Consider the following 25,878-nt stretch of genomic DNA (forward strand, 5'->3'; position numbering starts at 1 on the left):
TAGACACAAATATTAGTCTTATTGTGACATACGCTCTGTGTATAACTTTTAGGACCACAAATGCTTTCATAACAGGGATGGTGGCTGGCCCGTATTGGGTGTCACCAGAGATTTTTACCTTTGTTGGTGCTTGGTGTCATCTCTCTGAAATGCTGAGGTCGTGTGAGATGTCTTCTTTCCTTTCTGCCTCCATTGTGAGAAGGGACCCTTTTGTTACAGGCCTGGTTTAACTTCACAGTGGCCATTAAAAACTAGCCCCACCATAGGAGATGGTGAGGGTGTATTTTTGCAGCTGCGATTTTAAACTCTTACCTTTACTGGATTTCTTCCGCTTTCCCCCACAGGAGGAATCCTCTGCACTTCCATCTCATTGCGGACTCCATTGCAGAGCAGATCCTGGCCACACTCTTCCAGACCTGGATGGTGCCTGCCGTGCGTGTGGACTTCTACAATGCAGATGAGCTCAAGGTAGGGGCAGCAGGGCAAGCTATCTCCCTGGTCAGTTCCAGTTGGGAGCTTTCCCTGTATTTGTTTTAATAAGCTCTAGCAGTGGAAGACATCTCTGCTCCTAAATGATAATGTCCAGGATATAACTAGGGTTGTCTGATTTTATTATTGTAAACTGGGCATGGTGATATATTCCTGTAATCCCAGGGAGGCTAAGAAAGGAGGATCATAGGTTAAGGGCCAGCCTTACGAACTTATAAAGACCCTCAAACACTTAGACCCTATTTTACAAAAGTGTTTAAAGGAGCCTGGAGTATATCTTCAAGGTAGAATGCCCCTGGGTTCAATCCCCAGTACAAAAAAGGAGGAGGAGGAGGAGGAGGAGGAGGAGGAGGAGGAGGAGGAGGAGGAGGAGGAGGAGGAGGAGGAGGAGGAAAAAAGAAAGGAAGGAAGGAAAAAGAATAAAAGAAAGCATTGAAGTAAGTACTCTGTTAGCACAGAATCCATGTTTGTCTGTGTAATTGTGGCCACTAAGGCTTTCCATAGAGGCTAGAGGCCATTGTCTATTTGAGAATAATAGAGGATCCTGTTAGCCAGGGAGTGAATGCCCATCGTAGAGTGCAAAGTAACTGGGTTTGAATTTGTGTGCTGGCATTTACTAATCATAATGAACAAGGTAAGTCATACCTCTGCTGTCCCTGTTTTCCCACTGGTATAAAAGTGGTTATAATTCTAACTCACGGGATAATTAAGAAGCTCAAGTAAGAGTATATATGTGAAGATGCTTTAAAAAAAAGACTAAAAATCTCTGTACTGAAGTAATTGAGCGGAGCACAAGAGATTTTTAGGGTACCACAAAAGAGACGGTAGTATATAGTTGAGTTATGTGTGTACATTCTCTGAATACACAGAATATACAACACCAAGAGTGAACTCTGATGTAAACCATTCTCATTAGACAATAATGATGTATCAGTACAGGTTCATTGATTCTAGCCAATGCATCCCTCTGGTGGGAGATGTTGATAGTGGGGAGGCTGTGTGTGTGAGGCCAGGGGATATATGGCCTCTGGACCTTCTACTCAGTTTTACCTTCAACCTAAATAAAAACTTTAAAAGTAAAAGACTTTAGAAATAAAGTCTTTTTAAAAAGTCAGAGTAAAATGGTTTATTACATTTAAAAAACAGTAAAAAAATAAACTCTGTGCTGAATAAAGTATAGGAGTTGTGCCAGGCTTCTAGGTTTCAACCAAAGGAAAACAATTTGGTCATGATGCTCCCTAGCTTAAAAGCTTTTTGGAATGCCATCTTGCTCGCATCCAGACTGAGATGGCCATAGGATTGAGAAGTCCTGTGTATTCTGGCTCTTAACTCTATTTCCAGTCTTATCCCTCATTTTTCTACAAATTTTTCCTATTAATCTCTGGTTCTCTTTGCCTTTTCTTCTATGTCTGAATCTTTGCCTATGCTTTTCCTTTTTCTGATGTGTCTTTCCTACCTATGTGGTCACAACTTCTGTTCACTTTTTAGGGTTAGGTTTGGGGTCAGTTGTGTTGCCTCCTCTTCTAGGGACCTTCATTGACTTCTCCAGGAGAAGGGAAGAAAGTTTCTGTTCACTTGACTTTCTACCAGGACCTTCTCAGTGGAGCACAGAGAAAGGAAGAACACCTCATTCTTTTCTGTATGCCTGCTGTGTACTCACCTTCCTATCATTTTTGCGAGTTTAACAAACAGTTGTTATTAAAGGAACAGGTAGGTTTGCAGAACTATATTGATGCTCTGTCTCCAGTCACCTTGGGAAGAACTAAACACATAGGCATGAGGCTGATTCTGGTAAATTGCTTGTTCCAAACCTCATAAAGCCATTATCTTTCCATTTTAGAGCCATAACATCTTAAATAGATCACAGAGATGCCGGCCAGAGTTTCTGATTTTCACAGATCCGAGGCTCTGAGGTTGATCGAGATGTTCAAAATTTAGCATTGGGGGATTGTTGTGGTAATTTGTGTGCCATTCCAATCTATTCTGAGCTAAAATTGATTAACACTCTTAAAAGGGGAAAAACAAAATTTAGCAAATTGCTTCACTAATTAAGGTGAAAGCAAGCCACTCTGTCTCCCAGGGTCTGAGTGCTAACACCTTGGGGAAAAGCCACAGGAGGGAGAAGGGGCAGCTGGTGGGTGGCTGCCTCTGACTCCTGCTCAGTGTTTGCCTTCCTTTGTTCCCTGCCCTGTTCCTTCTGAGCCTGCACCTTCTACCTGTCTGGGGAACAAAAAAAGAGACTGAAAACAAACACAAGCTTAAATCTTGGTTTCCACTGCAGAACTATCTCACTAGTTCTGGGGATTGGCTTTCTTATTGAATGAGTGGGATATTGTCAGCACCAAGAAAAGGATGTCATTACAGAGGCCATGGGGTGGGAAGGCCCAGCTGTGCCGACAACTGGGCAGCCTCTTAAAATTGCTCAGTCAGTCAGTCATGGTGCCATGTGCCTATCCTCCTAGCTTCTCAGGAGGCTGAGGCAGGAGGATCACTTGAGCCCAGGAATTTGAGGCCATCCTGTACAACATACTAAGATACTGTCTCTAAAAAAAAAAGAAAGAAAGAAAAGTTCTACTTCCTTTTGAAGGCATGAAGCTACATGGCATCTAAAATGCTCTTGGTTATGGGGACTGTTATGAAAACCATCAGTAGCTGGAAGGTTGAGAGAAGGAGGCACCATGGGCTACAGTTGTTCTTAGAAGCCCAAGGCTTCCCAGAGGTCTTGAATAAAAGGAGAGAAAGAAAGGGCAAGTGGGGACTCTGACTCCCTTCCTGCTTCCATCTAGGTAAACCAGTTGTCTATCATTTTACATATTGAAATCATATCCATTTGGATTGAGTCTTTCCTAACTTGAAAATAATTATGACAATAATTTTTTAAGGGTCATCATCTCCAGAATCATGTACTTGAACCCAGCCTCTACCACTGACCACTCCAAAGAAGGCTCCAACAACTTTGCATTTCTCTACTGAGGGATCACCTCTCCCTTTGAATTCCTGAGTCCCACAAGTCTGTTGTGAGAATTCAGTAGGGCAATGAGTATGGGGTTGTTTTATAAAATATAATTATGCCATAATATTGATTACGATAGTAACAAAACAGCTCAGCACAACCATAACCATGATCTGCCTGCTCCCCCTGCCCAGCTCATGGCACCATCGTCTATGTAGATGCTTAGTCAGAAAGGAGAATTCTGTTCTGATTCTCCCCTTTGTGTCCTCTGCCTCTAACCATTTGGCTCCTTCTTCCCTGCTATCATCCTTGGACACTAGGCTTCTGTGGTCCTTCCCAGAACAATGGCAGATTTTTCTCTACTGAGTCTCTTCCTTTCTGCCCAGCTCATCTTTCTTCTCCCAATTCTGTTGTTGGACATTAGCAAGAGTCTGCTTTCCAATCAGCAAGCCTGCTCAAGCCACCCTTTTCATCTGGGTGAAATATTCAGGGTTTTACCACTGATCTCAAGACAGAGACCATGATCTTATTCCTCTATTATTTGAACTCTGTTCCCCAGCCTTTTGTCCCTGCCCCATTGCTAATTCCAAATTCTTGTGCCAAAGTGATGTTTATACAGAGAAACTGTTCCAGACCTTCCTCATCTCACAGGGGTTCCTTTGTTAAATGTTCTAGTAGGATCATATCTGTTTCATCAAGAAAAATATCACAGAGTATAATTTCTCATGTCATTCTCTGTTGAGCTGATAAAAGTCTATTTCCACTGCCAAAAGCACTGGGGTCATGTCTGGTTGGCACCACCCTTTTGTGTCTGATGTACAGTCTTTCTGGGCCTATGAAATTGTTTGCTGAGTAAATAATAAACAATGAATTCAGAACTGAGTCCTGAATAATGGCAAAGCCAAGAGTTTCTTTATGACTATCAAGGGTCACCACATTCTTGATGCCTGTTGTGCCTCAGGACCTGGGTGGATAGCCAGGTTTTTGCCTATGGAGACCCTGCAGTGGTGTTAATTAGGCAACTCAATGTGTGTCCCAAGAGTAGCTCTGCAACAGGTGATTGAGGGTTTTCCCATGGCAGGTGCTAGGAAGTGGACACATGAAAACATCAGATGACATCAGGGAATGAGCAAGACCCGGAGAGAAACAGGCTCAGGCTATGTTCTGCAGTTGAATTAGATAAACATCTCCAGACAGTTCTGTGGCAAACACGTAGGAAGACCTCCCCTGATAGGCTCCAAGAAATTGCTTTCTACAGCTGTTGGAAATGGTATTTCTCAGAAATGCTCCTGTGGGCCCCTTATTATATCTTTTAGTGCAGGAGATGGAGTAATAGGGAATAGGAAATTTATGAGGGAATGGTGCATGATTAAAAATGAACTGTGGGAAATTCGCGGTGGACCGGTACACTTCTCTCCATAATGACCAATTAGTGTGGATTTGCAAATAGTGATCGCTCAGCCTGCCCATTTCTGTGTCTTGCAAAATGCTCATTGGCCCTTCCTGTGGTTTACATGGCCCATTTACTTCCAGCCTCCAAGTCCCCATATCAACAGGCTACCATGACTGCCAGCATCTCTGTGCTGTGATCTCTGCTCAAAACCTGCAGCTCTGAGTGTCTGCAGAGGAGGAGGGCTTGTTTTGTGTAAAGCTTTGTAGATGGCGGCACACCATCACTCACCTCTCATGGCAGCCCTGTGGGGTGGAGAGAGAAGTTGGATTACCTCCATTTCACAGATTATTCATGAATTGAAGCAGAGAGTTGATGAGTATTTGCCTATGACCCAGTAGCCAATAAATACCAAGGCTGATATTTGACTTTTTCCTTTTGAGATGAAATCTTATGAGATAGGGAATTATAGTACAGCTCTGGAAGGAAGAACAGAAACTTTGGCCCCAGCCACTGGGAATCTAGGCGCCATGTCTATGTGAACTTGAACTTGGGATTCCTCTTGTCAGTTCCAATAGGCACCATGGCTGGATCCATCATCGGCTACATATGCAACACTTACCTGCTTTTATGTTTTGCTGTCTTTTCTCCTGAAACTCACAATTCTGTGTAGTAGGTCCTGTTATCTCTAATATACAGATAAGGAAACCAAGGCCTAGGGAAATGAAATAACTCCAAACCACTTGGCTGGTCTATGCAGGGACTAACACCACAATCCCTGATCTTTCCCCTCAGTTACATATTCCTCTCTGTGGCATGTGTAAGCTAAGATACTGACTGTGATTCTGGCTAGACAAAGGTCCTCTAAGCACTCTATGGTTTCCTTTTCTGGCTGTTCCAGAAGAACAAATATATTAAACATGAACCCTTCATTTGAAGACCGCTGGATTGGAGCTTCATGCAGGGGATAAAAGCGAGCCTTCCCAAGGATGCCCCTGTGGTTTGTGATGGCCCCGCAGTGCCCATTCAAGGATCAGGTTCTAAGCTAAGCAGCCATCACTCTAGACAGTTGGCTTTAAATCAGCAAAACATTTCTTGCCCATTTTCAGACAAGGCCCTGTATGTCTGCCAGCCTTTAATCTTGCCCCATTTGGCCCAGAAAGTCACCCTCGTGCCACCACTGGGGTGCAGATGATCCGGAGCTCATGAAGGGAAGCTGCTGGAACCGTGGCTGTTTCATGATTCACCTGTCTAGCGGGGAGCCCTAATTTATCTCCTTTTCTCTTAGACCCAATGCCTGCTCGTTACCAACATCAGAAAGATTACGAAGTAGGATTCAGGACTGTGGTTACAGAAAATATTGATGGTTGACTCTGAAAATTGGCTTCCCACTCCTACTTAATTGCTTTTGTGCTAGTCTCTATGGAGTGCAGAGAGGCTCTCTTTAGGTGGCTGTGATCTCAGCCCCCTGCCATCTTTTGGGAGGCACATTTCTATTGTTCCTCTCCCTGGAGGAGCAGTAAACTGCTGCCCACCCCATCTGATTCCTAGGAAGATGTACTTTGACTAGGAGGAAATGAAGAGAACACAAACTCAGAGTGTCTCAGGGTTGGAAGGAAGGCTAATCCTCATAGCTTTTAAAAAACAGCTGTCCCTTAGAGGGACAGGTGAGTTGCCTGGTATCTCACTACTCATTCTTCCTACTATAGACCTTTTCCCCAAATAGGGTCTGGGTTATCTGATGCCCAGCCTGGCATATGATTCAAAGATTCCATATTTGGCCATGGTTAAACTTCAGATGCTGTGACCAGACATCCCCAAGGGACTGGGGCAGTTCCAGGGAGACCTGGACACATCAAGGGGTGGCCCTGATCTATTCCAAGATGTCCTACATAGGAATGGGAAGTGCTGGAGGGTGCATGGCCACTGATACATGTTACTACCTAGAGCAGTCTCCGGAGCTCAGTAGTCTGTTGAACCAAGTATCTCTAGCTGCCCTTTATTGGTGATGACTAAATGCAGCTAAATGATACCTTGTAGTGGAAAGCACAATTCTTGGCATACAGTGAGCACGCAGCGATTTGTATTTCCCTCTTTTTTCCTTACTTGTCTGCTTTTTTAATTTTTTTATTGGTGCATTGTAGTCATACATCTTAATGGGATAAAAGTCTTGTGTAGACACACATGCACACATCACCCAATTAACCCTTACCCAATCCCCATAAATGGACGGTCCCCTACTCACACTGTTTGAACAGACAGTTTTTCAGCTTTATAATGGTACAATAGCCATAGGCATTCAGTAAAAACTATACTCACATTTTGACTGGAGGTCTTTTCCCTGGCTGAAGTTGTATGGCAAGATCCTCTCTTGTACTGCTGGGCAGCAGTGTCTCCCAGTCAGCCCTGCAGTCAGAGGGTGAGCAATCCACACTCTGTGGCACACTGTGCTTTCAGCAGGTAAGGTACGTTCAATGCATTTTTGGCTCAGGGTAGTTTTGACTTAAATGGGGTTATCAGGATATAAGTTGAGTAGCATCTGCATTTGAAGATGGCTTTAATTAACCTTATAAACCCTCCTTTGACCATCATGTCATGACTTCCTTATCTACCTCAATGTCTGCTGATCTCTCCTAAGAAAGTATACATATAACTTAGTTTTTATAATGTGGATGGATTTATATTCTTTTTCCTTTTCTCCTTATTGGTCTCCTGTTACCAAAGATGGCTGGGAAGAGCGTAAGTATATACAGGCTTGGACAAATTACCACTCTCTCATTTTTTTTTAAATTGCTTTCCTGGTTCCTGATTTGCGAGTAGGAGGGCTGGACCTTTAAGACCAACAGTGCACTGTTAGCCTCTATCATGGGTTGTCCTCTCTTAAATGGGCATAGATGACCAAGTGTAACACCTTTGAAAACATACCTTTCTTTACTTAGAAGATTCTTCTTCAGCTGTTAAATAATGCACGTGAAAAATTATGGACATCCAACAGGAATGCTAAGTTGCACCAGGAAAGAGTCATTTTATGCCAGTTGTTTAATTCACTTTAGGCTCAAACAGGAGTCTTGCAATGACAAGGCCTTGTCTCTTTGGGGGACTCATAGACTCTTCATCAGGAAGGAATTGGCAGTCATCTAACACATGCTTCCATTTTATTTTATCATCCTCTCTACAAATGGTCATAAATCTTATGTTTTTGACACTTCAGAGACAAGGGATCATTACCTCCCAAAGGACCTTGCTCCATACTTGGATATTTCAGCAGAAATATTTACTCTGTGCTTTACTGAAATCTTCATCTTTTTGATCCTGCCTATTGCTCCTGAGCATTTTTAGCAAAGGCCAAATGCAAGCATATATGCCATTTGTCCATAAACGCCTTGGCCTTCTCTAGTAGAGTCTGAGAACCTGGAAAGCAAGGGCTATAAATATTGACCTCTATGCCCAGCTCTTAGGAGCTAATAGTGGCACCCAACAAATGTGTGAGCTCTGTGCATTGGGGCTGCAGAGAGTTGAGTCAGCCAGTTGCTGAACAACCTGCCATATCTACTGATCCTCCTCTTCTTCTCACTAATCATTACCTCATTTCTTCAAGCAAATCTTAGCTAACAGTGCTCAGAGCCTTAGTGAGGTAAATATGTTTTCTTACTGTTAGTGTAATAAATGGTTCCTGGGTTGTTACCTTGTTTGGATATGCTCAGCTGTATCTAGGTCCTATATCATTATTTCTCTATGTGGTTGTTCAACTTACAGACCCACATATATGACATGTCCAGTCTGGAAGTTTAATTGGCTTGAGCTTAGAGACCTACCAAATGTATTTACCTTGCTCCCATCTCGAGCACTGTTTTCTCACTGATTTGCTATGATCTTCCTGGTCATAGGGCAGTCATCTGGATAAAAGTAGCCAGTGCCTTCACAGAGTCCTTTCAAGAACTCCATGCCATATACAGGGCAACCGGGTATGTGTTTATCAGTAAGGAATTTTCCAAAAACAGTATCAGAACACTGCCAATCAAAGATGGATCTTATGTTAAAATCTAGGGCTGGCCTTTAGTGTAGTGCTGTTCTCTTTTACTGTAAAACTTACTGATCAAAAACTCAAGTTAAAAATAAAACAACTTCAATGATTAAAGTGTGTGGTTATTTGATGGGCACTGGAATTTAAGCTGGATCCAAAATATAAGTACAGGGCACAGGGAGGAAATGTTTTGCAAGGAGAATGGTCTTTGTCCATATGTTTTGAATGGATAAAGGTCTGGGTTTGGGGAGTGAAGTGTTAGAACTTAGGTATTATAGACAAGGTACTTGTTTATTTGTTTTTGGCATGTCAGCCTGGGGTGGAGTAGCTGAGGTAAAAAGTTAATGAAAACCAGAGGCTCTGTGTGCTTCAAAAGTCAAGGTGTTGGAGTGATGAAATCCAAGAAAACTTGTCAAGAGCTGGAAAGAATTGTTTGTATGTTCATGGGTCAAAAGGGCCCTCTTTGATGCAGGTAAAATCAGTACAAAGTTGCCCACATCATTTACACCTTAGAAAAACATTTGAATTTCAAGGATTAAGACAAAATCTTTTCCTTAAGAATCATAATTCTCGGACTGCGGATATAACTCTGTAGTAGAGAGAGCACTTGTCCAGCATACACATGGCCTTAGGCCTCATGCCTAGTCTTGTAATACAATAATAATAAAATTAGGTTTTAAATTAAAAATCATAAATAAGAATCGATCCTATACCAGCAGAATATGCTTAACATACATAATCTTATTGATCTCTACAAGAAGGCTTGAGGTAGATACTTTATTTTAACTCATGTCCAAGTAAGGAAATTACAGCTTATAAAGAGACACATTCAAATCATTGAGTTAATGAACTATGGAAGCAAAAAATAATCTAGGAAGTCTGACTCTTAAACATTGTTGTCCAGTAGAATATAATGGCACACCATCTGTGTATTTTTAAATTTTCTAGTAGACACATTTTAAGGAGCAAAATGGGTGGGCATGATGGAACATACCAGTAATCCTAGTACTTGGGAAACTGAGGCAGGAAGATGGCTGGTTGGAGACTAGCCTCAGAAACTTAGCCAAACCCTGTTTCAAAACATAATATAATATAATAAATATAATATAATATAATATAATATAATATAATATAATATATAGGTCTGTGTGGTGTAGCTTGAAGGGAGAATGTTCTTGGGATTTGTAGGTTGGAGGGAAAATGCCTCAACACATTTTAATATTTTGTAAATTTTATTCATTGAAAAATATTACTTTGACATGATCAGGATTATCTAAGTATCTTAAACTCTTGTTTTAGTTTAAATTTTAGCTGATACATAAAGACCTTACACATTAATGGGATACCATGTGATGTTTCATACATATATACATTGGGTAATCAAATTAAATATACTTATGTTCTCACATGTTTATCACTACTTTATGGGTAAAACATTCAAAATCCTCTCTTATATATTTTTTGAGATATGAGGTACGCATTTGTTATCTATAGTCACTCCACCATGCAATACACACCAGAGAGTCTCACTCCTATCTAACTGTAACTTAATATTCATGGACTTTAGCTCTTCCCTTCTTCCCCATTCTCTCCCCAGCCTCTGGTGACCACCACACTCTCAACTACTATGAGATGAAAACATTTTTACATTCCACATGAGTGAATTTGTGTGCTACTTGTCTTTCTGCATCTGGCTGATTTCACTTGACACAGGCTCTGCTCCATCCACGTTGTCAAGTGACAGAGCTTTATTCTTTTTGTAGCTGAATAATATTCCATTGTGTGTATATACCACCTTTTCTTTACCCATCCCTCAGGTGATAGTCACCAAGGCTGTTTTCATTTTCTTGGCTGTAGTGAATAATGGTGTGATAAATATGGGAGTGCAGATGTCTCCTGATATACTGAATATGTTTCCTTTGGCTATATAACCATGAGTGAGGGTGCTGGGTCCTATGGTACTTGTATTTTTAATTTTTTGAGGAATCTCCTTACTGTTTTCTCTCCTGGCTCTCCTTATTGACACCCCACTGATAGTGCATACGAGTTCCCTTTTCTCTACCTGCACTTTACTTCTTTACTTCTTGTCTCTTCCATAATAACTATTCTTAGTGCAGTGATAAATACCATCGTGGCTTTTTATCCTTTGATTGGTGCATTATTGTCATAAATCAGAGAGAGGTTAAAAATTATACAAAGCTGTACACAGTCTTGGTGTGTTTCCCTTCAGGCTCCACCCCACCCTCCACCCTTCTCACACATAATAATGAGATGCATAGTGATGCCTTCCTATGTGGGCATAACAATCTGAAGTGTTTCTTTCATCAGTTCTTCTCTTCCCCGCCTCACCTCTCTACTGGTCACTCTCCTCCATTAGCTGAAGTCCTTTTGGTTTCTCTTGAGCTTCCATGTAACTGAAACACATTCTACCCCTGACTTTCTCACACTGGCTGATCTCATTATGATGTTCAGTTCCATGTCTCTGATTAGTGATATTCAGCAGTTTTTTACACTCCAGTTCACCATTTGTTTGTCTTTATTTACAAAACATCTCTTTTGATCCATTGCCCATTTTTAATGTGCTCACTTGTTCTTCTTTTGTTGAGTCCTTGGAGTTCCTTATATGTTGTAGGTATTATGCTCTTGTTACATGAAGGTTCCAATGTTTTTGCCCCTTCTGTAGGTTGTCTCTTTACTCCGATGTTTGTTCCCTTTATTGTGCAGAAGCTTTTTGGTTGGATGTAATCCTGTTTGTGCTTGTTTGCATTTTCAGTTTCTCCTCCACGAAATCTGTGTCTGTTCCAGTGTCCTAAAGCATTTCACTCATGTTATTCCTAGTCTTCATTTTTTCAGGATTTAACATTTAAGTGTTTAATCCATTATTATTTGACTTTTATAACTGGTAAGAGGAGTCAGATTCCATTCTTCTACATAGGAATGCCCAATTTCCCCAGTATTGTTTATAGAAAAGCCTATGTTTTCTCTGATGTGTGTTCTTAAAACCTGCATTGAAAATAAATTGTCGGCCAGGCGTGGTGGCGCACGCTTGTAATCCCAGCGCTTGGGAGGCTGAGACAGGAGGATCGCACGGGTTCGAAGCCAGCCTCAGCTGCTTAGTGAGGCTCTCAGCAACTTAGTGAGACCCTGTTTCCAAATAAAATATAAAAAAAAGGTCTGGGAGTATAGCCCGGAGGTAGAAAGCCTCTGGGTTCCACTCCCAGTACCACCAAAAAAAAAAAAAAAAGAAAGAAAATAAATTGTCTCTAGATTGTGAATTGGCTTCTAGACTCTATTCTGTTGGATTGGTCCACGTGTCTGTCTTTATATTAATGCCATGCTGTTCTGATTACTAGTGCTTTATGTATGTTATTTACATTCTTTTTCTGATACTAAATTTTAGACCTGGTACATATTTTATTTTGGACACGTCACATTTCAGGTGCTTGCCAGCCACATACAATTGATGGCTAGGGATATGGCATGGAGCTTGACTTCTAACTACCCCATGATACATGGTCAAATGATGAAAAAAATTATCTTAGAATAATAATAATAATACATAAAAGTTTTCACCACAATTCTATGTGCCCAGATAATCTGTCTACAGAGTTTTGAGCACTATAGGCAAAGATGTAAGAATACCAACCAAGTACTCTCATGATTGAAGACAACAGGGAAGAAAAAAGATAAGCTGTGCAGGGGCTCAGAAAATTGACTACTACATCTCCATCTATTTTCTCTTCTTTTCTTTTCCTCCTTCCCTCCCTCCCTCTCTCCCTTTCTCTCTCTCTCTCCCATTGTCTCTCTCCCATATTATTCATTCTCTCTCTCTCTCTCTCTCTCTCTCTCTCTCTCTCTCTCTCTCTCTCCATCTCTCTCTCTCTCCTTCTTTCTTTTTGAAATACAATCTTGCTAAGTTGTCCAGGAAGGCTTCAAACTAGCAATCCTCCTGCCTTTCCCTCCTGAGTAGCTGGTTTTACTAGGGTGTACTTTCTGAAGCAACCATTATAGGTTGTTCCCCAGAAACCTCCAAAAAGTAATTGAAATGAGTATTCAAGAATGGAAAGGCCCTGTTCTCTAGATGCAGGCAGTATAGACTGAGAGAAGTTGTATATAGAGTGAGCTATAAAATACTGTTTGAAAGCCGGGCATGGTGGCGCACGCTTGTAATCCCCGTGCTTGGGAGGCAGAGACAGGAGGATAGCGCAGGTTCAAAGCCAGCCACGCTGGCTTAAGAGACCCTGTTTCCACATAAAAAAGTATAAAATAGGTTTGGGAGTGTAGCCCAGAGTCAGAAGGGCTTCCAGGAACCCCAGTACCACCAAAAAAAAAAAAAAAAAAAAAAAAAAAAAAAAAATACTGTTTAAAATCAGTTGCAAACATCAAATGTTAGAATGCAACATTCTGAATGCAAACATCAAATGTTGGTCTTGAAAATATATACAAATAACTAGTCATTTTAAAACACTCCAGGAAGTGCAGATTGTGTTTAAAAGCTGCAAAATTTGTTGTGTTTTGTTGAATAACTCAGGTAATATCTTTCAAACATTCACTCTGATTCCCCTAGGGTATTCCTTCAAAGTTCAAATGTGAATTCTGTGAAGTTATAAATAGAATTAAAACTCAGTTGTTGGAGATGATTGTTGAAAACAGTCTATATGAAAGGGGTAGAAAACAAAGAATTTAGAAAGAAAAAATAATGAGGAATTAGATATACATATGGAGAAAATATATAGATCTGGACCCTCGTTTTATAACGTAAACTTTTCTGTCAGGTAGAAAACTTTCAAATACATGAAGCTCAAATTGATAAAAATAAAGGTTATGTTGAGAGTGTTTCAGCCACTGAAAAGGACATAACCATATTGCTAAAAGCAAAGATAAGCTTTAAAATATAATCCATATAAATAGATGTCAAACTCCATATTCATCAAGTAGAATAAAAGTGGACATTTGAATGCCCATGAAAAAAATTACATAAATGATGGCACTCTAGGACCCAAAGAAGCTTCATTAAATTAAAACAAAGAAACAAACACCGTAGAGGCTCCACTCTTGACCACAGTGTTGAAAAGCTGCCTGTCAGAATAAACTTTTGCATGTGAGGTTCAAACTACTTGGAAATTAGGTAAGGGTAAGCCTTTTTCCAAAATGTTTATTTAATCCAAAAGGAAATAAAAACTAAAATTATAGCTTATTTCGCAACCATCAAAAGGGGAGCATTTCACACTAGAGTTTATAGAATGTGCCCAAAGCTGTCACTGGAGACGTTTTAATAGCCTTCAATCCTTGCATTATTCAGAAATAAAGATGATGATAAATGAACCTACATTCCATTCTGTAATTGGAATAGGAACAATGGTGTGGCCCCAAGGAAAGCAGAAGGGAAATAGCATTAATAGGAGAAGTCTGTGAAGTAAGAACAATAAAAACCAGAAAATGGAAAATATTAATTCTGAAAGCTAGCTCCATTTATAAGAAAATGGCAAACCTGGTAAATATAATAATAAACAATAGGGAAAATACTAATGAGCAAAACAATGAATACGGTGGTGTACGACAATAGACATAAAATGGTAATTAAATAACAATAATAATGAGCATTTATATGATAGTTGTGCACTGAAACAGTGCTAATCACTTAATGTGGATCAGCCCCTTGAATTTAAGGACAACCCTTTGAAATTGGTGCTGTAGGATTTTCTTTTGCTAATAAAGAACCTGAGAAGAAAGACATCCATCCAGAACTTCTTAACTAGGAAGTGGTGGGAGGAAGAGCTGAGCCCTCAGCCCTGCCTAGGACTGGGATTCCCTTCTTCCTTCCCACTGCAGACTGCAAAGTGAACCTCCATGCTGGCTTGTGAAAGCATTGAGTTGTAATGTTGTGTTTGCCTGCAAGAATTTTGCATTCATCACTGTCAGTGGCCTGAGGCACTATTAGTCCTAATCACTTGGAATTAAATGCTCCACTAGAGGTAGTTTGCATTCATACCACCCACTAGAATGTGAGGCAGCTAGGATGTGGGGTGCCTCTTCCCAGAGCCCAGCCACTGGCCCCACTTTCCTTGCCCTAAGCGGAAAGAGGAAGGATTTTTCTGGCTCTTCCCTGCCTTGGCTGGCCTCTGTTTCTGGATCCCATCCCTCCTGAGAGTGTACTTGCAGGAACAGTCTTTAAGTGACGTTCTCTCTCTGCCTTCTGGGTAAGCTGGGCCAGTGGCCTCTTCCATCCCCTGGAATCCCACAGCCCTGGGAAGCACAAGTCCCAGAGCTGTTTGCCTCCTGGAAAGACTTGGTTTCAGGAATTACTTATAATTAAATTTTCCAACTTTAACCTCCTTTGAATTTTTATAATTATTTTTTCATTTCAGTCCAGGTTTTCTCTACACAGGCACACACACACACACACACACACACACACACACACACACGCACATATGTATGTATGTGTGTATATATATATGTTTAACTCTTATAAAGTTTTTTTTTTCTTTTTTTTATTTATTGGTGCACTGTATTCATACATGATAGTGGGATACAAACTTTTGTAGACATACATGCACACATCGCCCAGTCAGCCCCCACCCGATCCCCACCCCATTCCCTCCCCATCCCTCCTTCCCATGCTTGGCTTAGTGGTTGACATCTTATAAAGTTTTTATCCAGGGGATTTTTTGAGTTATCTAGTTTGCCAACTAACTGGAAATAAAGGTCCCCCCCCCGACACATCCCTGTCTGCTATTTAGAGCTTGGTTTAAGTCTCAGTGATATTCTTGCCCACCATTGTCTCAGTATTTGGGTTTCTGTGCTGTAGAATAACATGACACCTATACTTTCTTTTTCTTTTTTCTATTTTCTTTTTGGTACTGGAGATTGAACATCAGAACATTCTACCTCTGGGCTGTATCCCCAGCCCTATTTTATTTATTTATTTATTTATTTATTTATTTATTTATTTATTCATTCATTCATTCATTTAGAAACAGACTTGGGCTAAGTTTCAGTGAGCCTCCCTACGTTGCTGAGGCTGGCCATGAACCTGCAATCCTCCCGTCTCAGCCTCCCAAGTACCAGGATTACAGGCATGCACCACCACCGCATCTGGCTTTGTGCTTTATTCTTTATAACATTCCATGTTTCTGTGCCAACTACCTTTGGTGATGAATGGTTGTTGTGTGTTTCTAACTCACCCACTCTACTCTGAAGTTCCCTACATGTACTCCGCTGGCCGTACCTCCACATCCTTATCGTTAGCTAGCTATTAATCGACTGTGTGTAAATGTTTGAAGGAAGAAGTCTTGGGAAGGATCATGAGGTTTTTCCTTGATTCAGCAGAGAAGAATCCCAGGAGCATTTACTTTTATCTGCTGAAAGCAGAAAAAGGAAGAGTGATCATTTACGTTCTGGCTGTCAATCAGCCCTTGTTCGAAGAAGTTCCAGCCTATAGATAATGAATGAACTACTCACCCAACTGCATTTTGTGACGATTGGACATTTGGGAAAGATGACATAGGATATTGACAGATACAAATATTCATCTGGGGCTGAGGAAGTGGCTCCGTGGTAGGGCATTTGCTTAGCACTGGCAAGGCCCCTGGTTCTAGCTCTAGCACCACAAAAAGAAAAAAAGAAACACATTTCCTATTGATTGAGGGCTTAAATCTATAAGAAAAACTAGAAGAAAACTATGAACATTTTATTTTAAGGGTGAGGACTTTTGATCTACATGCCCAAGAGAAATGAAAATATCTTAAAGTAAATTTTTTAGATTTGAACAATTGGAATGGAAAAAGACAAGTGGAAAGCTTTCAATGAGCAAAGGAAATAAAATTTTATGGCATGTAAAAAACTGGAAAAATTATACTTGAAACAGCTACAGACTATACTATGTAAATAGCTTTTACAAATAAATAGAAGTACTTTATCCAGAGAAAGATGAATATGGAATAAGAATAAAGGAATTTGCAAAAATAAATGCAAATGATAAAAATGTATATGTATTTCAAGGTAGCATCATTATTCATAGGAACAGAAAAATATTTTTGGTATCTAAATGGTAAAGTCTAAAAATTTTTATTACACCATTATCGATAAGTATACACTGAGATCTATACTCATGACAATATATACTATAAATGAGTTTTTTTTTAATATGCTTTTTTTAAGGATTCTGAACAGAACAGAGGAGGGAAGTAAAAAGAACAGCCAGGTTGCAGGAACCTGCTGTCTCTCTGTTTGAGGGCAATAATGTGTGCAAGTCCAGCCCACGGCCATCAAGAGTACCACCATTCCTGTAATGGGGCTTTTAGGACAAGATCCGCTGGAAGAATGCCCAGAAACTTCTTGGGACCCTGTGTGCATTAGTGAGCCCCTTTTCACTCACATCATATTGAGGGGTCTTAATGGGACTTTTAAAGGATCCTAATGGGAGAGGTCAGTAAGGACTCACTCCACACCTTTTAGAGAGCTACCGTAGCATCCTCTTGCATTAGCTATATGGTCAATTTCTTTTTGTCTTTGGTAATTCTGAGACTTGAACCCAGGGATATTGTACCTCTGAGCTACACCATTAGCCCTACTTCATATTTTTATTTTGAAACAGTCTCCTAAGTTCCTGAGAGCCTTGCTCAATTGCTGAAGCAGGCCACGGACCTGTGACCCTTCCGTCTCAACCTCCCAAGTACTGGGTGGTCATCTGATATAGTTAGATGACTTTGGCTGTAAGTAAATAAACAAAATGGGAAATTACCCAAGCAAACCAAGCTTAAACAATGTATTCATTTTTCCCATTTAGCAAGAAGCCCCAAGGGTTGCAGTATCAAGAGTGCTGATCACTGCCATGGGGTCCCTCTACATCCCCTCTTGGGCACAGATTGGTCATAGTTAATCTAGCAGTCAGGTCCTCACAGGACAGCAGGGAGAGCAGAAAGCAAGTGATGTATACTCATTCATTCTCTTGCTTCTCTTCTCTTCTCTTCTCTTCTCTTCTCTTCTCTTCTCTTCTCTCTTCCCACAGAGAGGAAAATGTCTCCCCTAAATCTCTCAGGAGCCTTTCCTTAGATGGGTTGGCCTGGAAGCTATCCCAGAACCATGTCTTGTCTGTGCAGAAATCAAGGAAAGCAACAGTCAGTGTGTGTGTGTGTGTGTGTGTGTGTGTGTGTGTGTGTGTGTGTCCGTGCACATGCACATGTGTTTGTTTTCATTAGAGCTCAAGAAGCATAGCTCTGACAACCAGAGGCAACCAGAAGAATCTCTCACCTTTCCTTTGTAGGTTTGTTGAGAGCAGACAATGCTTACTTAGGAAGCGGAGGTAATCATTGTACGTAATATATGTTTCCTACTCCTCTCACTATCTCTTTTTAACCTGTGACTTTTTAGGTAGGCAGGCTGGAGTTTAGTTGGGTAGCTTTGTCAGGATTTTCCCAGGCCCTTAGTGTGTTAAGGACTCCAACGTCAAGGTGGGTAGACTTCCTGTAGAGGTCCCATTTTCTCCTTAGTACAAGGAAAGCCACTTCTTAGAAAACCTGAAGACCATTCCATAATAATCAGCTCTGCTGACTTGGAAGAAGCAAATCGTGTAAAGCGATTAGTAGATAAGGAATTGTTAAATGCATGCTCTGCCCACAGAATTCAGAGCTAAAAAAGCTAATGTCCCCAAGAATTTAGTGAAAGTAATAAAACAGGGAACAGAACAAAGTCGGTCAGTCACCACTGAGTAGTTTGGGGTGACTTCAAAAAAGTTCAGCCGGAGCTGGGTTTGGGTGTTTGTGTGATTTCCAGAAGTGGGGAGGGAAGCAGCCCCCATGTGAGGTGTGTGATTATCAAGTACACCCAGGCTTTGAGGAGGAGGTGTGGAGAGGTGCAGAGCTTTTGTTTGGCTCTATGAACTAATGACAGGCTTCTGTTGCCCAAAGAAGAGGAGACCTATCCCTAAGCAGAGTTCCTCTGCTTACCTATTATCTGCTGAGCTTAGCTATAGAAGTTAATATGCTTATGGCACTTTTTCTATCAGAAAAGAAAAAAATGCATTTCTTTGATCTCTTTGGCACTTTTATTTTTCACTCAGAAGGGTGCACCTTTTTCATAAGTTGAGCCTAATAAGCCTATCTCCCAAGGCTGCCCAGGATCCTGAAAAAAATTTTGGATTAATTTTTATCGTCTACATTAATGTAGAATAATTTACGTATTCAGTATGCCTGCTTTATTTTCCCCATCATTGGGGATTGAAGCCAGGGGTGTTTTAACACTGACCTGTATATTCAACCCTTTTTATTTTTATTTTATTTTGAGACAGGATCTCGTTAGATTGACCAGGCTGTCCTGGCACTTTTGTTCTTCCAGTCTCAGCCCCCTAAGTAGCTGAGTTTATAGGCATGTGTACCCCAGCACCTGCCTGTCTAGTATGTCTAGATTTTAATTAAAATCAAGCAAGTCACACGTGGAATGTGTGTTCTGTGACTGTGTGGAGCATCCTTGAAAGCACTGAGGAGTTCCCAAGGCGAAAGTGGTGAGTCTGAGTCTGAGTTCCAGATGATGCCCTTATGATAAAGACACACATGTACCCGAGTTAACTACAAACGCAGTGAGCAAAGAGGGGAAAGCATGTTCAGTAGCAGACAAATGTGACCCTAACCTGCCTTATACATGGAAAACTGCACTTTCTTTTCTGCTGTATGGCATCCTTTTTAAAATCAATGCCCCTGACCTGGCCAGTGGTTATGAAGGCAGAAGAGGGATCTTAATAAGATGAGCATTGTGCAGTTGCTACTTAAATTCTGATTTTGGTTTTTGGTAACTTGCAACAAAATGTCAAGAGCATGCCTTGATCGGGTGCTGCTGAGATGCACAAATAATTCCAAGACCTCGACTCTAAGGGTTTCACATTTACTGACCTAGTGGTAGTATGGATTCCAAGCATAGGTGTGTAGATGGATAAGTAGAAAATCAAGGCAGAATGAATATGGTTCATCTCCTCTGGACCTACCATTGTGCTCAATGACAAAGAGAAACTACAGAGGTATTTTGGTTAAAAGTGCCTGCCTGTGTCCATCTACTCTGGGAGGTAGACAGATTAGCAGTTGACCTATCAGGGTGTGGGCGTGTTGGGTATGCTGGAGAGATATGAAGTGTGAGGGAGAGGGATAAAGCAGGATTCCTAGAGTTCTGGGACAAGTCGCCGTGCACGGTGATGGAGAAATGGGAAAATCTGAGGGAGGAGCAGGCCTTACCAAGAAGAAAGATAGTTCTTGTTGTCAACCTCATGTTGACCTAGAGATGATAGGTAGGTAGCATATATGGCCACAACTTTCCAAAGTGGATTAATGCTTGAACTTATGTATTTTATTTTCCCCTAAGAAATTGCATATGCAGTATCAGCAGGGACGTGGTACCTCATTTTTCTAGGCATCCTATGATCAGGGGTACTGGACTGAACCACAGCCAGGTACATCATGGAGCTGTGCTTCAGGAGTGAGAATCGCACCCTTCTTTCTGTTTGTGTAGGGCAAGCATGAGAGTGCTCCTAGACTAAGTGACCTTGCATTCGGGGCTCAGATGTTGGGAATTCTAAACTTAGTTGAAAACATTTAGGAGTATCTGAGCAATCTTGCTATCTAATAGCACCTGGAGCGCAGAGACCTTAGATCAGTGTGAGGTTGGGTTTAATGAGGTTTATCTGCTGTGAAGATGAGGTGCCTAGGTCTACTGGAATGCTATCTCTTGCTGGTTCAGGGGTAGACAAGGTCTAAGTCATGCCTTCTAGCTAATACAGACCTCCTGGATTTAGTCATTGGACAATCTTGCTTCTCCAAACTTCATATTACTTCATGGAAAAAGTATCATTTAATTCCTTATTTGTGTGTGTGTGTGTGTGTGTGTGTGTGTGGTGCTGGGGATGGAACCCAGAGTATTTCTATCTTCAGGCTATACTCCTGGACCTATTTTCTATTTTATTTGGAAACAGGGTCTCACTAAGTTGCTGAGGGCCTTACTAAATAGCTGAGGCTGGCTTTGAACCTGTGCAATACTCCTCTCTCAGTCTCCCAAATACTGGGATTACAGGCATGCATCACCACGCCCAGCAATTCTCAATTTTTGCCTGATTAGAATTGATTTAGGTTCATTTTCCCAATTGTTGTGAGCCTAGGGCATAACGTTGTCACTGTTCTTTCTTTAAGTAAGATTATTAAGGTCTTTAAACCCTTGTCTACTTCCTTCTTCTGGATAGTTTCATAATTTTGGATATTGAATTATTTTTCATTAAGTCAAAACACAGACAAATGTTTTACTATTGTACCAGGATCAAATCATGGCTCTACTTGTTCATCTGCATATATTTTTTCTAGGTTTTTAATAGTGATTGTGAGCAAGGTGCCTCAAACTTAGCAAGAGAGATATTAGAGCCTGATCATCCAGTGTCCTCAGGGATGTCCTATCTGAGAACGTTTAGCAGCACCCCTGGCCCTCTACCCAGTAGCACCTCTACTCAGAGTTGTAAAACTTAAAATGTCTCTTGGGGGCAGAATCACCTCTGAATTAGAATCTCACAAAATTAGGGGTGACCCCACTGTCCAGGCAAGTCCTGACTGTGAGGCTTTTAAAGGACATTGGATGGAAAATTCTAGCCACTGAAATCAGAGACGAGTCAGAAGGATTTGTGCCTTTTGAGTCCCAACCCTAAGAGAGGTAAGATGTTGTCTGTACTGGATACCCCTGTCGACCCCATGGTGATGTCCATCCTTAACTCTTATCCCTCTGGGACGCCACAGGGCCAGATTCTTTTTGTTCTCTAAATGAAACCTGGAAAGTGAGCCAGAGTCATTTCCAAAGGTAATTTTGAATAAGAAGCTTGGAAATACTCCAAGTTTTCATCCTTTTTGGTACTATGTCATCAACCTGACTATGGGAAAAGCAAAGTAGCCATCAAAAAATTTTTTTGTCTTTCAAAGCCTGTGGATTTGACTTGTTTCCCTTGATAAAGCGAGAGCAAGGGCAGTGATATCAGAAGGCTGTTGGCCTTATAACTGTGAGTTCCTGGAAGATCACATTAACTCTACCACTTGCAAGCTGGGCAGATTTGGACAAGGTGTTTTAAAAAACGTCTTTCTTTCCTATATGAAAAATTGAGATAAGAATCCCTTATTTGCCTAATTCACAGAGTTATGTCTAGAATCAAATGAAAGGATAGAAGGGAAATCTGCCTTGTAAGCTGGACCATCCTGCACTTCTATTATTATTACTGTTATCATTGTTATTCCTATTATCATTTCTGAAAGACGGACATCTTCATAAACTGACCTGTTAAATAGCCCTTCATATACCCAAATCCTTTGGCTAAAAACTCTTCTAACAGGGATATTTTCATTGGATTTAACCACTCAGCCAGGCTGAATTCAAGAACCCCAGTGGGTTTTAAATCTGCTCACTACTGGCTAAATAATATGTTTGAAGAGAAAATAGCAAGCGGTGATCAACATCTTATTCATAGGCATAATACTGCTGTTGAAACTCCCCTTTCACATCCCCTATGATTATTAATATGGCATTATTACTTAACGTACACTGTGTGCCAGAGTGTGCTTGTTGCCTTTACAGTGCCTATACAAAATACAAAGCCCTCCCCTCCAACACCAGCCATTATAAAGAACTCACGGTGCTGATGGATGTGGTTAAGGGACTGGTGTTCTGAGCTCGCTCTCTGTGTTCAGGCCCTTATTCCACTTGTCACATAATGAAATATTCCTCCCTTCTAGATTCAGAATTAACCAGCAGCAGTGTATGAGTCCGGCTCCGGGAGGCATCCTGTGGGGTACTACCCGGCTCTGCATCCATGAGCGTGAGCGTGCTGCCGGCTGGTAGCTTTGTCTCTGTTTCTCAGATGTAAAACTTGAGATTCAGGAAAGCGAATTGACTGTGCCCAACATAGGTTCCCAAACTCTGAGGACAGTGTTTGTTTCGTGGTTTCGTGGAGCTTCCAGATCAAGGCTACTTGAATATCTTCAGGGAATTTTTTATTTTATTTATTTATTTATTTATTTATTTATTTATTTATTTATTTATTTTGTGGTACTGGGGTTCCTGGAAGCCCTTCTACCTCCGGGCTACACTCCCAGGCCTATTTTATACTTTTTTATTTTTGGAAACAGGGTCTCTTAAGCCAGCCCGGCTGGCTTCAAACCTGCTCGATCCTCCTGTCTCCACCTCCAAGCTCCTCAGGGAATCTTTAAAAGGTACTAGCCTGCCATGCTGGTGCACACCTGTAATTCCAGTACATAAGTGGTGGAGACTAGAAGATCATAGGTTCAAAACCATCCTCAGCAACCTATTGAGGCCATTAGCAACTTAGTGAGACCTTGTTTCTAAGTAAAAAATAAAATAGGGCTGGGAGGGACATGTATCTCTGAGATAGAATGCCCCTGTGTTCAATCCTCAGAAACATACAAATACAAACATGTATATGCATATACACACATACATATGTACATATATATATATATATATATATATATATATATATTCCTTTGCAATGTTTTGCAAACAACAAAAGTGGCCACAGTTATAGAGCTATGCCATTAATTTGTATATGGATTTGGTAACACAAAATAGCACCCTCAAAGTCATGCTGGGGGACCCTTGGTTACTTAGTTGTATTGCTAATGATCTTCATCAAAGCAGAACAAGCCACAGGAGCCAGGTGCCTCCACTTGATCATCTCCAGTCATTCCAGGGCAGACGGGGTGCTCGCTGGGCCCTGTCATTACAGTGTGTGGCCAGTACAGTGGCTCTGGGTGGGGGCCTTCACCAGTGTGTTGAAGAACACAACACCCAGACCCTTCTGCCACAGGTCTGAGATGGCACTGATCCAATGCTGACTCTTGGTTCATAAGGCTGCTGCGCATTTGATGCTCAGATTCTTCTCTGGCTCACTCATTAGGTGGTAAAGAACAGAAGTTACACAGATCTTCTTTTGTAAAAATCTCTTTGGGTCTGGACATTTTTTCAAGCTTCCCTTTTGCCTGTTATTTTGAAGTTAACAGTTTACTTAATAGAATGGTCCTAGCCACTTGCAATCTTATAGAGATTGGAGGAACATTTGTACCAGAAGGTATGTGACTGTTGTATTGAATGCTAACTATGTTGGAGTGTTCAATTATGCTACAAGCTTGAGCTACAGAGTAGTCATCTTGGTCTTTAAGATTTAATTTCTCGTTTCTAATCTTTTACTCTACTCTACCCCAATAGTTTGAGTAAGAATTTATGTATACCTTTTGCTAACTAATCATCCCTTTTGTGTGTGTGTGTGTGTGTGTGTGTGTGTGTGTGTGTGTGTGTGTTAGTACTGGAAATGGAACCCAGGGGCATTCTACCTCTGAGCTACACCCCCAGCCCTGTTTTTTATTCTTTATTTTGAAACAGGGTCTCACTGAGTTGCAACGGGCCTCACTAAGTAGCTGAGGCTGTCCACACACAAATCATGATCCTCTTGTCTCAGCCTCACAAACGCTGGGATTACAAGCATGCGGCACAACGCCCGGCTTAATCATCCTTTAAATATCTTATTTGAATTGGTTTCCAAAAATGTGAAGATTTTTGGAATGAGACAGATCTGACTTTCATACCCACTTCCTGTGGTTTGTTATGTTTGTGTGATTTTCTTGATGTCTACTTTGTAGGGTTATTGCATGAATTAGAAGATAATATTTATAAATGAATTTAATATAGTGATTGTTACAGAGGAAGCAGTCAACCAATGTAAAATTGGTGTAATCAATACATTAATACTGTTTCCCTGTTAACTGTGCTTGCCAAGAAAGATATTCCATATTTTTTGTGTTTAGTACAGAATTTGGCACACACAATGAATTTTTCAATAGATAATCACTTGCAGAATTAGGTAATTTTTAAAGAATCATTGAGAGGACTAGGAATTCCTTTGATCAGTAGCCAGATCCCTGAGTGGAAATAAAGGCCTAATGGGATTATCTTGTTCCTTGTACCATCTTCTGGAGTGAGTGCTTTCTAAAGGTGACATTCTTTTCCCTGCTGCATCCTCAGGTATGATAGATCCTACATCTAGACAGGTTAGACAGGTAGCCTCAACATCTGGTTTCCCTGACAACCACCATATAAATGCTAAGGCTGGAGAAAAAAAAATGTCATTTTATCCACAGCCTAAGTAGTCTGAAACAAGGCTTCAAGGTCAAGGTTAAATTATTTGAAATTACAATAAGACCTTTGGTTAATGTTTGTTAGATATCTTACAACAGCGAAGTGAAGGCACCATCTTTTAGGGGTGACCAGTGAAGAGGGCTGTTTTTTTTTTTTGCTGTTAGCCAAAAGAAATTCACACCGCCTGGAGCAGGGTTTCTTTGGATCATTTTACTACACGGAGAGTTTTGCATTCCTCTTTTAAAGCTAATCAGAAATTAATTAAGTGGCACTTCTGGTTCATCATTCTTCCCCCTGCTTCCCTCTTGGGAGTTGCCCTCCCTTATGTTCAGAGATAAACTCACCTGCTCACTGGACCTCTGAAGCTGGGAACTGAGGTTGTCAGAGGCAAAGGCTTCACCTACAAAGGGCTCCAAAGCCCTTGGCAAAGGCAAAGCCAAGCAAAGAGCCTCATTAATGCGGAGCAGCAGGGGGCCTACTTAGTTACTGTTGGGTGGCTGCCCTTTAGGTAGCTCCCTGGAAAGTAAGAGGTGAGGGTGGAAAAAAAGGAATGGGGTGAGGAGGAGAGACAGTGCGCCCCATCTCCAGAGGGACCTGAGAACAGACAAATATGTTTTTGGATTAAACTGCCTTCTAATTAAATTCAGGGAGGCAGGAGGAACCCAGAGACAAAGCAGATGCTACTACCTGAAATCAGGTTTCTGATGTATATGGGTGCTTTGGTACCCATCTCTGTTTCCTGTCCATCTTGGTGATGTACAGTCCTGCAGAGCAGCATTTCCCAGCTTCTTTTTAAAAGTTATTATTACACCCTTCCAAAATTGTTTTTAGAATAGAGACCCAACCCCTGCCATGAAA

General features: G+C 41.0%; 1 protein-coding gene across 3 annotated transcripts in view; it reads left to right on the plus strand.

Annotated features, from left to right (window-relative positions):
- The window catches only part of LARGE1 (LARGE xylosyl- and glucuronyltransferase 1), a gene marked incomplete at both ends in the record, with an annotated part of 407,629 nt that overhangs the window by 140,763 nt on the left and 240,988 nt on the right, over positions 1 to 25,878 (plus strand). For all 3 annotated transcript variants that reach the window (XM_080706528.1, XM_080706526.1, XM_080706527.1), the window contains one exon: positions 345 to 468. In XM_080706528.1, the coding sequence (XP_080562654.1) occupies positions 345 to 468 (124 nt within the window). The remainder of the gene's footprint in view (positions 1 to 344; positions 469 to 25,878) is intronic.

Source organism: Muscardinus avellanarius, assembly GCF_963383645.1.
Source record: "Muscardinus avellanarius genome assembly, chromosome: 11".
Taxonomy (NCBI): Eukaryota; Metazoa; Chordata; class Mammalia; order Rodentia; family Gliridae; genus Muscardinus; species Muscardinus avellanarius.